Source organism: Rhynchophorus ferrugineus, unplaced genomic scaffold, assembly GCF_030347505.1.
Source record: "Rhynchophorus ferrugineus isolate W39M unplaced genomic scaffold, kcgeb_rfMv2 rfM8, whole genome shotgun sequence".
Classification (NCBI taxonomy): Eukaryota; Metazoa; Arthropoda; class Insecta; order Coleoptera; family Curculionidae; genus Rhynchophorus; species Rhynchophorus ferrugineus.
In genome coordinates, this window is record NW_027472587.1 from 2,122,497 (window position 1) to 2,139,574 (window position 17,078).

The 17,078-nt window shown below is 32.5% G+C and overlaps 1 protein-coding gene across 10 annotated transcripts in view; it reads left to right on the top strand.

Annotated features, from left to right (window-relative positions):
- tou (bromodomain adjacent to zinc finger domain 2B toutatis) overlaps window positions 1–17,078 on the top strand; it is a 115,350-nt gene that overhangs the window by 86,876 nt on the left and 11,396 nt on the right. For 4 of the 10 annotated variants that reach the window (XM_076412525.1, XM_076412529.1, XM_076412528.1 and 1 more), the window contains exons 4-12: window positions 4,035–4,099; window positions 5,217–5,337; window positions 10,264–10,569; window positions 14,407–14,671; window positions 14,734–15,069; window positions 15,399–15,419; window positions 16,158–16,371; window positions 16,431–16,656; window positions 16,720–17,040. In XM_076412525.1, the coding sequence (XP_076268640.1) occupies window positions 5,232–5,337; window positions 10,264–10,569; window positions 14,407–14,671; window positions 14,734–15,069; window positions 15,399–15,419; window positions 16,158–16,371; window positions 16,431–16,656; window positions 16,720–17,040 (1,795 nt within the window). In that variant the 5' untranslated portion in view covers window positions 4,035–4,099; window positions 5,217–5,231. The remainder of the gene's footprint in view (window positions 1–4,034; window positions 4,100–5,216; window positions 5,338–10,263; window positions 10,570–14,406; window positions 14,672–14,733; window positions 15,070–15,398; window positions 15,420–16,157; window positions 16,372–16,430; window positions 16,657–16,719; window positions 17,041–17,078) is intronic. The other 6 variants (XM_076412526.1, XM_076412531.1, XM_076412530.1 and 3 more) reach the window with 2 other exon arrangements.

A 17,078-nucleotide genomic window follows, 5' to 3' on the forward strand; every position in this document is an offset into this window, starting at 1 on the left:
CCCGTCTAAACAGTGTCTGGAAATTCGGTATCAAGCCAAGTTTTTGCTTCAACTATTTCCCATTCAAAAAGCAATATTTTATCAACACGCGAAATTCCTTTTTATTCTTTTTTTTTTCACAATAAAAGTTGCTTCACTCAAAATGCTATAATTCACAAACTAATGATCCTACAGCTGTCAAATTTATACACGTATCTTTTAGGGTTATGGCTAACTAAAAAACATATGGATTTAATACCACCATCCATGTGTCAAGCCGGGGACTTTACAATTGAACTGTTATACTGACGTCATATATAATATTTATATCTTAAATTAAAATAAAACTTTATTCCTGTAGAAATAATATATATTTATTAAGAAGTAGTAAATACCTTAAACGAATTATTTTTCGAAATTCACTTTTTAATAAATAATATTTTAAAGTCTCCTTTTTACCAACGAGTGTTTAACTGGATTGCATCTACAGTTTAACGTGGGGTCCGAACCACGGTCCTCGATATTAAGCCTATCGACTTAGAGACTATCCCAGAGGACATCCGATCTTACCCAGCCTGGCTGCTGACGTGACTGGGATCGTTATTCCTTTTCAGGTTTTCCACTTTTGCCTATAAATACATTTGCAATTACACTCAAAAACATAAACTACATCCATTCCCCAGCAGGATTCGAACCTGCAACTATCGCAACAGTTGGATGAGCCTCCTTTCGTCTTAACCACTGTGCCAACGAAACCGACCAAAATTCGATTATTTTCAAAATAAATTCCTTATATAATATTTAAATCTCTTCACTTGTGACTCGTGTGAAGTGCTCTTCCTGAAAACCTGCAAGATACGGCAGCCATTGTTTGAATATCGTTTGATGTTAAGAAGATGTTAAGCCACAGGAAAAGCTAAATCTGATCAAATCGGTCTTCTTTCATGAATGTTTGCATTCAATAAATCAAAAAAACTGCAATAATAATCAGAGTTTATTATTTCGTTATTACCTATTATATCGATTATTATTAAAGGTAATCCACAACAAGACAAATTAATTTTGATCCAATAAAACCTACTCTACTAAACCTTTTCTTGATTTTTTTAAAAATTGTTAATAAACGAGCCTTGGTATGGAAGATATATGAAAATAACCCAAATCTATTTTTATAAGTTTGTTTTACGGTATCAGATATCTTTTAAAAGTCATAAAAGAACCAGTAAGTAACCATTAGTAAATGGCTTCATTTTCAAAAAAACCAAAAGTTTATATGGCTTCAGCATGTAAATCGCAGGTTACACTTGTTGTGAATTGTTTCCACTCTACTTTTGACAATTCCGGGTCTTCATACATAAATAAGGCAGATGACAATTTCGATATGTTCAATTTAGATATTGCTCTAAATCTGGATAGGTCGCTCAAAGTGTAAAATTTGTGTGAACGAAAGGCCTTTAGTGGCTTGAATTGAGTTCACTTGTCAGCAATGGTTTTGCAACAATTTTATACATTTATAACCCTTTATAAAGATTTTTATTTCTTCACTGTGTAGCATTGTAGAATGTAAGTGATAATAGAAATATTTTAAAATTATCATCTTAACTGTTTGAAACAGCAATATGTAGAGAGAGCTTTGTGAATTAAAGTTTTATTTAAATACATATAATAGAAAAACTGATATTTCAACCAAATATACCTAGATTAATATTTCCGAAACATTAAAATCCATGTAGTTTCTATAAAGCAACTCTAAATATATGATATTCAATTTCAAATCATCATCAATTTGTCCCGTGTGTCCAAATCATCCACTACAAAATAAAACCAACACGAAAAGTTTTTAAGACTTTAACACCGTCTACTCGTGAAACACCAAAATTGTCCAATATTTTCGAAGAAGAACATTTGATTTTTCTTTTGATTTCCTTGAGCGTCTACTAAAAATTACCTTACACCCAACCAAAATACCAAAAACAATAATTCACAAGTACGCTCACACACACGCACAGCATGAATTCACGATCTTGAACGAACAGAACACTGTTTAAATTTCCACATTCCATGATAATTTTTTAATTTCGTGCTTATTATTCCAAACGAATATATATCAAAACAAGATGACTTTCGACGTCTGTCAAGTGACAAAGAGTTCTGTCAAACAAAACATCTATTGCAGTTTTTTCACAATTCATAAAAAATTACAATTTTAGCTTCTGCACGTTTCAACAAGAACAAGTTTAATGAAATGTCAAAAATGTAAAACAGATTCTTGATGAGGATTCCTGAGAAGAGGAAAATATATTTGTTAAAACTTTAGATTTTTGTAAGCAAATTGTCAAAATTTATAATTTTAGGGTTTTTATTTTTAATACGGAACAATAAATGAAAGTGTGCTTTCCTACATATTGAAATATCTAAAATATGTTATTCAAATTACTTGCAACCACAAACATTCTCAGTCGTGGCTTTCAAAACTGTCTTCAATTTTCTTACATAGACCACCGAACAGAACCAATATCGAAGTAAAGCAAAAATCTAATAAATACCCATTCCGATTATTTCCTGGGCTACACGGCGTGTTTTAATGCAGTCTCGCTCATGTAAATGTATGCAATCCCGGACACAAGAAGTCTACATCGAACGAACGGTTTGACTCACGGCGGGCCAAACCTTACCTTACCGTTGTCGGGAAATTCACCTTTGCTCCTAAACTTGTGTAAAAATTGACCGACGGTAGGATAGATGTACGTTCCTCAGTTATAATGGAACAAAATTCAATTACTCCGCAATAATATCAGAGAAATTATTACTAGAAACAAATAACAAGTTTAATTTATTACGTGCCTCAAATGAAATCGCTTGTGAACGGTCAATTTTGACAGGTTTTGTCATATTTGAGTACTGAATAAACATAACCTCAAAAAATCCTTGATTTTGCAATCCATAAAAGATATTGATCAAGATAGTTGTATTCTTCTAATAGATTTACCGTAAGTAAAAATATGTTTATTATTATAGTTACTTAATTGTAATATATTATAAATGTATGTAAAGATTATATATTTCTATATGAGTTCATTACTAACAAATATTCTAAAATTATATTTTAATATCTTTATTTAAAATTATTTAAAGTAACAAGATACTTTCAATGAAACTGTGCTACCATGTTTTGAATTTTTTTTGTTGCTTCTTTTGATTTACCTCCCATCTACTGAGTGATTTTTGATGTTGATATTTCAGTATAATTAAATTTAAGCGGCTGTAAAAGAACCATATTGGCGCTACATATTTTTTAGATTGTTTCTTATATCCTTGGTAAAATACTACCGCAAAAATTGTCTTTATTCAAGTATATTAATATATTAATAGTAATAAATAATGTGGTGCAGGTGCCAAATCATTACTAAGTATATATTGTAAATACTTTTTTAACTTTTACATTTTAAAATATATTTAACAGTAAAGACATGAGTCAGATAAGATCAATTGTAATATATAAGTGTTAAAAGTTATTATTAAATAGTATAATAATTTTTAGATTGATTTTTAAAGTCTTGGTTCCTATTTTATATATATGTACTGAACTTTAAATATTATAATGCTAGGTATCGTGAGTAATAGTCCTGAGATTGTTCTTTCAATATTTCGTTTTTTGTGGGCCCACTGGAAACATTTAGTTTTTCGTACTAGAGTTACCTACTGGTTTTCAATAACTCTTAACCGTTCCAAAGGCAAATAAATTAATTTAAGTCGATAGCGAAACATTAAAAGCAACATTAATATCATTTTCGATAGAGTTTATGCCAACGTCTTGCCTTCCCTTGCCGTATCTTAATTGAGCGTAGGACATGATAAACTGGCGAAATGCAAATTGGTCCCAATCAGTGTTTTATTTAATTTTATGAATTATTTTATGGCGGTGTGTTTATGGAATATTAAACTAGAATGATTTAATAGATTGCGCCAGAATGATCACGTTTAAATGTCGACCGTGTTGTTAGCGGCCAAACGTAGTTTTAAATGGGTTTAACAGCATTTTCTCTTTGTTTCAGGCTTTAATAAACAAAAATGGGCTGAACTATTGGTGCCAGATTGGGGGATACATAATTAAATAAAGGTATGTTATCGATTTATTATTACTACATAATATATCGAAATCTACTAATACATAAAATCATTCTACTTTAATGAAATTATTTAAATTTACATATGTTTGTCTATTTTATTAAATTTAAATGTAATATGATTGTTTAGTTGCATAAACACCAACTTTATAGATTAATTATACTATAATAACAGGACTAACGATTTTTTAACCACTTATTTAACTATAATATTTTGATAAATTACATAGACAAAGTTTTATGTTTTTATTTCACTATATAAAGAACATATTTTAGATTTTATTAGAATCATTGATTTATATCAGAACCTTGAATATATTAAAATAATTTTAATAATGAATGCGGCAATTTCAACGATTATAAAGTTTGAGTGACGGGATTGCAACATCTGCTTTTATAATAATAGAGTCATTCAGAATATCCCTAGGGGAACAGTCTAAAGGTATATAGGATTGAATTTATATTGTAATATGTAAATATGAAAATATGTAATCTGAAGTCGTTTCTGCATTGTTGCTTGAGAAAGTTCAAATTCTTTTGATTTGTATACAAATTGTTGTGAAGTAGTAGAGCCAAATAAGTTATATTATATTTACATTATATGAGTTTCGTTTTAATGCTTTAACATCTATTATTCAATTTAGTTCATTATTTACTTTATCTCTTAATTTGATTGTTCGGTGTCCACAAATTGTTATTTATATAAACTCCTTAATATTTTATTTTCTTATTATGTTTAGTTTTATATCGTACTTCATATTATATAATCTTATCTTCAAAGGATGCAATTTTATTTAACTTTCTGAATCCCAATTTGACTTCATTTATTACCTAAATAATTAACGCGAACTTATTACCTTAATTATTCGTTCAATATATTCCTTCCTACCTGTCAGTACAGGGTATACCGTGTCAAACGTATCTATTATTTAAATCCTTAGAATATCCATCACCTTATTTGACAAGTCGGTTTAGATATTTTGACGCTAGATCCGAATTTCAATAAAATATCGACGATGTAAACGATTATTTATCGAACGATAAACTGCACGCACTCGCCAGCTTTGAAAAGTTCAAATTGAAAGTAATATTTGCCTCGTTCTGTTGCAGAATTGTGGATTGGAAATGGATAAGGAAAATGGTAAGGGCACCGAAGCTTCTTCAGGCCCCAGTAAAGTGTCTGGCGTTCAGGACCCAACAGCCATCCTTGATGCCGCTAGTCTATTTGGAGGTAAGTCACTCAACTCACAATGTTGATTATTATTATCGTACATAACAGCGCTTAGTCTCTGTTAGATTCTAAAACGATGAACAGTCGCTTCTTATATCGAGTTCATTGTTTGATCATTTGACCATGAATGGCCATGAATGATCACATTAACCCCTCTGTTATCAAAGTTACTCGCTTAATGTCGAAAAAAATACATGGGGTACTAAACTTATTGAAGGTTTTTTGTAACTTTGAAGCGTCATTCAAAGGAACTGATAAAATTTACTTCAAAGCAATGTTTGGCGAAGTGCTTTCTCCACTTCGACCGAGGGTTCAGTTGGCATTCCCAAATCCAGAAAGCAATCCAGAAACGTTCGGGGATAGCAAACCTGCTGTCTTCTCTGATCTGCCCTTCTAGCAGACTTCCCATCAAATGCTTATTTTACAAGATGTTAATTCGGTCCGTACTCCTCTATGGATCTAATATCTAAAGTTTGTTACACCCAACCAGGTGACACAACTTGAAGTTTTCCAAAATAAGCTCCTCAGGAGAATCTTAAACGCTCCGTGGTTTGTCAGAAATAATCAAAGTCATATGGAAACTGACACTCCAGAAATCAAGCACTTCATATCTCAATCATTCCACAAACAACAACTCAGCACAAGTCATTCTGAAAACGCGCTTGTTCGCGAGCTGGTCGACATGCTGGGAGCTTATCACCACTAACCTCCCCCCCTTTTCCAGGCTGAAATGATCTCATCCGTCGCTGCAGTCATAACTTTTGCCCCCATACGACAGTAGCGTCGTGTGTTAACTCAAGTTCGCGAATCAATAGAATCTCCGGGCCCTCTACCCAATAACGACTGCCCGATCAACGGGTTCCATATCCTCAAAGTTAATGCAGTAGCAGTAGCGATCCACAGGGGTCAACTGTGAGCCGGTTTCGGTTTAGTGTATTGGTAAGCCCAGAGGCACTCCCACATAACCCGGTCCAGCTTATCACTCCAGGGCAAGCCTCCGCGACCAGGTATGCGTCATGCATTCCACCGCCTGGTTTTAGGCCAGAACGAAAAAAACGAAGGGCTTTCTCTTGGAGCGATAGTTTGTGTTTGAATGTTTCCATTTCGAAGATGTCGTCGAACTTTAATATGCTTTTCCCATAATGTTATTGTCCCTATATCCTATTGCACCAACATACTATTTGTTGAAGAGTAGATAACTTTCTCGAAAGCCAGCCATATTGATGGTGATGATACATTTTCAAGGATTTATTTATACGACACATTAGACAAAAAGCAGAGCACATCAGACTCGAAATCAAAGATCTGGTTAGTCGAAAGATACTACCAATCTCACCTAAGATCAATTGAATTGGTTTTTAAGTGAATTATAAAACATATTTGGACTTATGGGGTGCACATATAAGGTTACACTAAAACATCAAACCAACTAGTTGTATTACGCTGTCAATACAAAATTCTTCGTCACCACCAATTACTTATTGCCAATTGCTTATATATACATAACCAATCGAAGAACTGCACGATTATTTCGAAATCAAATGGATTTACAATACAGCTACTCGACAACGCACAGGAAATCAGAAAATCAAAGGGAACCAAACCACGCAAACTTGTATGTGTTACTCTTAACTTTTGCTTAAGTAGCCTAATTTAATTTTAATTTTGGAAATACATATTGATGTACCCACTCGTCGTTCTTGAGTATTGATGCAAATACAACAGAACAAAGGCAATAAATTAATTTATAAATCGATTTGCACTAAGTATATCTAATTTGTATGATGTAGATGATGAACTAGTATTAAATCTCATCTATGTTAACATTAAATCATCATCAGTTCTCTCAGTGCATTGAAATCAGTTATGTCAGTACGGTGTGAACAAACATACTTTCTTCAATATTAGTGAAACACAATTTTCTGAAAACTTTTATCAGTTTTATCAGGCTTATGAATTAATTTTACAGAATTTACAACAGATGGTGCTACTGTGTATATCGCATCGAGTACATTTGTAACCAACTTCATGTTGAAGCCTCACTAACAGGCTTCATTTTTCAGTATGTGTCATTTCATCGAAGTGTGAACAAAAAAAATTCAATGCATTGAAAATGTCTGAATTTGTACCAAGTAAATAACATTTGCGGGAAGTTTTATAGTAACTATGCTCTATCGATTTCAACATGTGAACCCGATGAAACCATTAATGGGGATAGCTGTCGACTACAATTGATGGGAAGAATTTGAGAAGGCCACTGTGCGAAAGACGGCCGGAATACGAGCAAAGACACAAGAATGCTACTCTTCAGCATAACAATGCTCAACCACATGTTGCGAAACTAGTGCATACACATACTTGGAAGCATTTAAAATAGGAAGTGATACCCCACCCGCAATCCGCAGCAGGATTCGAACACGCGACTATCGCAACAGTAGGAGGACTTACCACTGCGTGTAGCCTTATCGCCTTAACAACTTCGCTAACCAAGTCGGCTGAAGGAACTCGATTAGACGTTGGGAAAGTGGTGATTTTAACACCAGTTACAAAAAAGGCGATGGAGACGTTATTCGACGTATATTTATGCACATGGCAACTTAGGAGTGACTCAATAAGAGCTTTCAAACGATAATACAAAACACAGAGAATGTGATGAGCTGAAACCTAATATCCGTGACAAGAAACTAATGCTATATATGTAGGGAATCTACTATCTACTTCAGCCTATATTGCCAGCATGAATTGATGCAATCGGAAGGAGCATTGAAGCCACAAAAGAAATCTTTTTTATAATCATTGTTAAGTAATTTTTCTAACTATTGATTGCCCTGTGGTCGAAATTCGACCACAATATATTAAGTTAATCCTTATCTCTCTCATAATGAGTAGAAGGATTAATTTAAAAATGATATGTTAATAAAACTTTTTAGTATAGGATCAGAAATGTATTTGATATATAATTAAAACGTGAATTAAAATAATAAATGTTATATTAAAATATAGGCATATAATAAAATATATGCAAACTATTTCAAGAACTAACACTCACTAACATTTTTAAAATTGCATTTAATTAAATCTAATTTCCATTAACATTCAATAATCAACAAAGTATTAATAAATGTAAATTACTACACCACTAAACATTAACAAAGTATCATAAGCGAGATTATTTTCAAAACTGTAACAACTTCAGAACATCAAATATAAATATACATGATCTTTCTTTACTTTTACGTTATAGACTTAAGTATGGAATAATAAATGAAGTAATACATTTTTGTATATTAAAATATATATATATATATATATATATATATATATATATACTTATTTATATTTATATATATATATATATATATATAAGAATAAAATAATTTTGAAATCGATATTAGACTTTAACATATTTATTAAAAGAATTACACACAATTAGGTAATTTATTTTTTACAATTTAGAACCACAGTATTTACAATAATTAAATTAACTAACTCAAAACGTTAGTCTATAATGTAAATTATCAAAATAATTGGAGTTCAAAGAATAAATGTCACATAGTCATATAGTCACGTATTTTATTGCATTAATCAACACCTTAATATTTATCAATGCTTTAAAATATTTTGCAGATATATTGTTAGTGATTCATATTTTCTAGTTGTCCTATGTGTTCCATCTGTGCAAATTATGTAATTTGTTTTATTTGAAATCCTGCATATTTCCATTACTTCATTTATGTATTCGTATAGTCCTTATCTTTCATCCTTATTTCTCACGTGAAGTATATATTACAAAAACAATAAATACACCAGGCTGATTGAAAGGATAATTTCTTTACCTAAATTTTTTAACAAGATTGCATTGTTCTTTGCTTATTTATTTCACTTTTCAATCTTGCCCATGCAGATTGTTCATCTTTAATGCATCTTCTATAGCTTTCTTGTATCTATTGCTTTCTACTTTGTCTTATCTCCCACATGGGAACTAACAACTCACAAACAAATGAGGAATTAAAGTTCTTTGATACTATTTTATAACTGCTAATATTGTATACAATATTCAGTTAGTACTTTGTTAAGAAATGCGTTTACTAATTAAACCTGAAATTAATTAGAAGTGAATACAACTAAATCTTACAGAAAAATCTTAACAACTTTTATAATTACTTCTAGTATGATATGCTATGTCTCCAGAACTATATGAATTAATAACAGTCTTTAAGCAACAACAATTTTTCTTTTTTTCTTTTCCCAGGCATCAAATTAAAGCAAAAGCTGATTTCGAAAATCTAAATATCTTGTAAGCAAAGAAAACAGACGATTCTTGTTATTCTCGAATTTTGTTAACCTATGTTGGGATGAAATTTTCACATATATCGGGTTTTTCTTTTACAACTGTATATACCTTCCGATAAAACGGGCACATTAATTGGTTTTCTTAATCGTTTTTTATCCAAACTTGCCATAACTCTTCAATAATTCCAACAATATGGGAATAACCGAAAATAACACAAAATCTTAAATAACACCTTTAGCCCCAGCCAGATTCGATCCTAGTGTGTTATTGTCTCTAAACCAGCTGGGTTTGTTTATATATTTTGTGTCACCGATCTGACAGTAATTCCTGGTTGCTTGATTTCGGCGTTTTTCTTTTTATTAGAATTTATTTATTTATAGCTTATATTACACAAAAATATTAGACCTAAAAATTCTTCGTCTATATAAGCTTTAACCGTGCCAAAACCGTGCGTGTTTTCTTCAAAAAGGGAGACAAAATTTTCGCTAATCCGATTAATATAGAGATAGTTTGTTAAATTATTTAAATATTTACAACAATATTTAGTTGGCAATAGCGAACAATTGTGAATTCATTTCTATTTTTTTCCTCTCTGGTCGAATGTATAAAATAAATGGCAATTGTTGTTGCAGCTTATTGGCCGAGAAGCGATGCCAGTGCCGCCAATCTTTTCGCTGCAGCCAGCAGTTTCGGACTACCACCCCATGCTGCCGCTGCCTTACCTTTCGGGATACTGCCGGGCGCCAGTCAGGGGGGCCGGGGAACAGGCGCGGGGTCTGCCGGAGGCACGAGTCTGCCCCCAAATTATCCCACAGCTTCGTCGGCAGCAACTTCAGGTGTGGCGGCGGCGGCAGCTGCGGCCTACAGCAATGCCGCCTACTCCAACACGTTGTCGGTGGCCGCCAGCCAAGCAGCTAGTCTTGGAATGCCAGCAGCCAGTAAGTAAAATTGTTTAAAACCAAAGCCGGAATGTAAATACAGGGATTTCAAACTTTTACAGGCCTTAACACTAAATTAACTTTAAACATCTGTGTAATTGCTGTTTAATCACGTTTAATGTTATCACGCGTTTCTTCAAAATATTTTTATTAAGTGTAATTGAAATGATAAAACAGTGGTGCTCATGTTTCTCAGTTCAGTATTTACAATAAAGATGACAATACAAAAACTAAATGCCACAACCAAAGTTAACTAGACCTCCTTTTAATAAACTAACTTCAAGAGAATGTTACAAGTAACAAGTAAACTTAGCTATAAACAAAAAGCAAACCACAAACATTCTGTCGATGTTACGAGATAAAATAGATAGTAGTATTAAGTGTTATCGAGCAAAATCAACGCAAGAAGCTGATTTTTGTCTATGTAACTTCATTAACTGTCGAAATTGTCATATTTGGGGTTCAGTGAACCCCCGCATGTGATGTGGAAAAATAAATGCATCTCAAACCAGTCACTGTTTGATGCGGATGTGTCATCATTGGACCTTAATTTTTTGAATATGAGGGTATTCCATGTCGCGACATGTCATAACATAGTCTTTCTAACTAAGTTGGATTATAGTTTTAACAAGACGGTGCCAGGCACGTGGCACGTCAGCTTCTGAGACAATTCAGTTCGAGGCATTCTCTTCTCAAACAGCATTAAATGCCGCTCGAGTCATAAGAACATAAAATAAATTTCCCATTGAATTATGGTTGATTAATGTAATTAATAATAATCATGGAATTCCTCCAGTAGCTCGATGGAAAAAATATTTGGTTGAAAATTAGACCATTTTATTTGGTTGATATCAATTTTATTCAATTCCAGTCAAAAGTTCATTAGGTTGTGATTGTTAAATAAAATATCTGAGATATCATTAACTAAGCTTCTTCAATTATACAATTCATTTAATATATGTAATAAGCTCATTCAAATGAACGTAACTCTAATTACGGTCGACTACTCCCTGTACCTGAACATGTAAACGTTGTGTCTATTAAAGCAATAATAACATGAACATTACAGGTTCGTAAGTTAATTAATTATAACAATTGATATCTACTTAAAATTATAAGAATCTATGGTAGTATTAAATAGAATCATAAGGACAATCCACTTTCAATGAAACCGGGCTACCATCGTTCGAATTTTTCTTTTGCTTCTTCTGATTTACCGTAAGCTACTACTACTACGTAATCATTTAATTTTTGATACTAAATTTTATGTTCTTGTGATCTTAAAATTTGTCTAAGAAGGATAATTAAATTTAAACAGTTATCTAACGAGGCCCCAATTAAAGCTAAATGTATTTTTTAAGCTTGTTCCTATATAAGTAGATTTTACACAAATATAAATTGTACTGATACGCTGGACGTACAAAAGGATTACTAAATTTCTATTATTTATTATTACATTATTCTTGAATATAGTTCAAAATAAAGACATGTAATCAGATAACATCAGTTGTAATCTATATGTGTTAAAAATTGTTATCAAGTAATATGATAGTAATTTTTAGGTTGATATCTAAAAACTCATTTATTTTTGTCTTGCTTCTTTAATTAATTGGTTTTCTAAAAAGTTTCTCAAAAGTTCATAAGGTTATCACATTTTTTTTTTCTGGAAATATAATTAAGTTAAAATAGAATAGCCGAAATATCATTCCATGCTTCAACTATACAATTCGTTTAGCATAAGTAATAAGTTTGTCAATAAATATGGTCTTTTTTTCTGTAAATATGACTGAAAAAAATTTAAAATATAATAGATGAAATATCATTAACCAGATTTCAACTATACAATTCGTTTAGCAAAAATAATAAGTTATTTCAAACGAACCTAACTCGTACTGTGATTATGCCCGACTATACCTTGTTTTTGAACATGTAAACGTTGTATCTATTAATCCAATGAACATAATCATTACATCTTCGTAAGTAGTCATAGTGTTTTAAAATTATAATCAACAATGTAAATAACAATTATTAGTATGTAATATTTCAAGTAAAATATTCAATTAAAAAAACTAAATACTTTACGGTAAATTAAAACATAAAATATTTTCTATTAAATAACTGGTAGTCAACTGAAGATTTTAAGGAAATTGAAATTGAATATATACTATAATTAATATTTTTTATAGATAGAATTTTGACAATCATTATCTGTTTAAAAATTTCAAGAATTTTAATATAGCCGATGTATGGGGTTTTTAATAAATTAATTAATCGGGTAACCCTTTAATCAAATTTATTTTGCAATGAAATCATCAAAGTAAGTAACTATTTTCCTTCTTTTCATGTCAATTTATAGATTATAAAATGTTCTATTCCCCTATCGAAGTGTGATTTCAGTTAAGCAAATGTTTTGTTTAATAACGTAGCCTATGTACGATAGATTTATTCTGGTATACAATTAGTGCTGCTTATATTACGAAACAACAGTCAGCGTAGGCGACTATTGTAAAAAATCGAGGTTATTTCGTTTATCAATCGGAAAAAAAGAACGCATTGCTCGGAGACATTTTACCGTTGGCCATAATTCAGGCGTTTCGGGACGCGCACTCACCTCCCGCCGTCCCCCTTGCCCTTCTATTTATTCATACCGCTGGCGCAAACATTAGAGTGCCCTTGTGGGGTAAAAACCGCTCTCCCCACCATAGCGCCGATGCCTGAGCGGCGTGCTCCGCCCGCCAAAGGCCCGTATATCGCCAACAGCTGGATTTGAACAGCATTTGATCTGGGCAAAGTGTAACGGCAAATGTAATTTGTTTTATTGATCTACTTTTCTTGGCTCGGGTCGCGTTCTTCTCTCTCATCGGCCACCCAACTACGTTTACCACCACCCTCCCACTTTTCCCGTCTTCTTTACCCACACACACACATTCCCAACAACATCCCCTCTCCCTCCCACGATCGGTCCCCCACCTCTTCGAGGGGGTAACGGAGGAAAATGACTAATGACGCGTCGTGGCTATAATTGAAATTGGATTCATGTGGACCGCCGACACGTCAGTGAAGGTATGCGACTGTAAATTAAAAATGTGATGTTTGTTCGATGTTATGTTGTTATGTATGGGAATTGTCAATTTTGTTTTTTTGGCGCCGTCAAAAATACTGATCCTTTTCCTTGCACTTTTTACGTAACGAGTCACATTGTCTGTATTCTAAATACAAATAAAAGCTCTATGTATAATAGTAGTACCCAAAATAAACCTCCTTAAATGTGAAAATGAGATGTAGCTAATATATCTGCCAAAGTTACGACCGGTGTATTCCAAAACAGGCGATAATTGATTTAGATTATTCTCCAACTAATGTCAATGTTACCCTCATTGGCACTGTCTTTGTCCTTTGCCCTTTCGTTCGTTTTGGGTATATCGATTCAGGTCCTAAAATTATTTTTTTGCCTCGCGTTCACTTATGCTATCCTGTGCCAGGCTCATATAAATTTCAAACCTTAGTTGTGTTTTTAGATATTAAATTCATATTTTAAAAATATATATGTTTTTTATCAAATTTAACTATAATTAAAATATCACAAAACATCATCAGGTTGGAAATAAAAGTAAAAGATATTTGATGATATATGAAAACATAACCATTAATTTTCCTTATTCGTGTTAGTTTGTCTTTGTTAATTTTTGTTTACTGAATCATTCATCAATTAATAATGGGATTATACAATTTCTGTTATCTATAAATAATGTCAGTGCTAATTATATTGTATCGTTATAAATAAAAATCATTTAAATATACACATTTATAAGTTAAAAAAAATTATTTTTCTTTAAGGTGCAGCATGGTGGTCTATGGCATCACACTTAGCAGCTCAAGATTACTTGGCACGTCTCCAAGCTTCCGGTTTAAATTTTCCAATGGGAGCTCCTTCAGACCCTTATTCAGCGCTGGGTTTACCAGCCCTGGGGGGTCACCACAAGTCAAAAAATACAGGCAAGTCGTCCAGGTCCTCCGGGAGCAACAAAGATAAGTTGGCCTCGTCTGGGTCACAAAAAATGGATCATCACAATACTAAGAGCAATTCTTCAATTAGTATGAGGTACGTTAGAATACCTGATTGATTAAATAGGCGCGTTATTTAATATATATCTTGTCTTTCAGCAAAACCTCGTCGAATAGCTCGTTGAAATACTCGTCCTCATCAGGATTGACAATACAGCCAACAGTGAAAGTACCTAGTACGAACTCCTCATCCAGTGTTAGTGATAAGAGTCGCAAATCTAGTAGTGATTTAAGTTATTTAAATAAGTTAGAGAATAAACAAAAAACTAGTGCACCGACGAGTGTGAAACCATCTTTGGACTCTCCTAGTTTGTACTCTAGCCCTATCACATTGGCCAGTAATCAAGAGAAGAGTGGGATCTCAATCCTAAGCAGTAACAGTAGTCAAAATTCTGTTAACAGTAGTAGTTCCGGACTGCCCTCTAGTATTTTAAGGTAAATATTTGATGTGGAATATTATTAATAATATCTATATATGATAAATCTGAATTTAAAATTAGGATATATTTTGTTTTTGCATATGCTTGATTAATTTAATATGAAAACAAATGCGTATGTATAATAATGAGATTCTATATCTTATCATGTGCGATAAAAATGTAGATTTACTGGTGAGTCATATAATATGCATATTGCATTAAAATGCTTCTAATTACTGAATTACGAATTCATTGGTTATTTAAAGAAATTGTTTTTCGATTACCTGTATAGTCTAGTCTTAAATAAGAAAAGTGATTATTAAATCATGTATATTTTTCATTCAGTGCTGCATTGGAAGGAAGCAGGTAAGATTAAGAGTCAGTTTTTGTATGTTTTTCTTTTGGGTTGGTAGATATTGCATATAAAGGAATAGTTTAAAGAAATAAACGATTGTGTAGAAATATCAATCCAGGAATTATATTTTATAATGGCAATATAATGAACAGTAGGTTAACTACAATCGATTATAGTTAACACTACACTTAACTACAGTTATATTTTAATCTAATGTATATTTATATGGTTTGTTAGAGTAGAATAGTTTGTTACTTTTTTTTAGAACTATTTTTATTTTGTTGTGTTATTATTCTTTATTTTTGTTGCATTATTAGTGCTTCGACCTACCAATATTCTTTGATTTCAATATAAATCCATAAATCATAAAAATATATAAATATATTCGAAAATAATTAGTTGAAATTACTTTTAATACTACTTGAGCTTACTAAAAATTAGCATATCACCTTAATAAAATGAGCTGCTTAATAGAGTTAGAGCGAATAAAGTTAATATATCAATAAAAATTGTTATGTCTATGTGATTTTACGTGATTGGTTATTTAGTAAACTTTAAAGAAGTGTTACATATTAATTAACACATTAATTTTCAATTGTAATGTATTTAAAATTGCAATTATTTCAATAGCAATAAAGCAAAATAAAATTTAAATAAGCTAAAAAGCTTTACAAATAATTAAACTTATTTTATTTTAGCTATTATAGATAAAGTAGATGTGTGTAATTGATTGTGTGCATGTTTTACAGTGATCCTAATTCAATTTTGGGTGGTGTTAGGTTACCACCTGACACTGAAATTATCAAATACACCTCTTCCATTGTCGGACCCAAGATTCCCGGCACTACCAATCGTGGCAGGAAAAAGACAATATCTTTGGATCCTCCGTCGGTTAGTGTTCTTCCCTCTCACTCCAGTACTGGACTATCCATTGAAAGAACATCGAAAAAACCTAAACTGTCGGTGGGTATCATCACACCCATGGCTAATAATTGTAATTGAATTAGTACTTTTTTTTTAAGGATGATGATACGTTGGCTAATACACCAATGTCAGATAGAGTCGAGGTGATTAAGCTGCCGGCCACCAACGGAAGTCCATCTGGTATTTCGGCATTTTCTGGTGAAGGATCCAGCGAAGCCCCATTGAATCTGTCTTTGAAGCCCAACACGCCTACTACAAATAGTAGTACTTCCTCATTAAACTCGTTGAGTAATATGAGTGCCAGTATAGGAGCAGACCGTATATGTAATATTTCACATCAATCAATATAATTTAATTGTATTTGTAATATGTGTAATTAAACTACAGCTAGACGAAAGCCTGGACCCAAACCTCGACGTGTTATTCCTATGGAGTCGACACCACCTCCACCATCAAGCACTCCTAACACGTCCTTTAACCAATACTACACCTGTAGTGACTCCCCGAGACCCCCCAGCAGAAATGAGGGTTCCGATGGAGGCAGTTCCACATCCTCCACATCGGCACCTCCATCAACGGGAACTTCCGGAACCAATACTTTGAGTATCATGAATCACAAAGAGGGTAGACCTAGAAATCTGGGGCGTGGTGTTAGTAAACCTAAGAAAAATACGGTGGCGTCGTTATTAGCCCAAAGTAGAGCTTTAGGTATGTAATTAACAGATTCATGTCACCTCTATCCAATT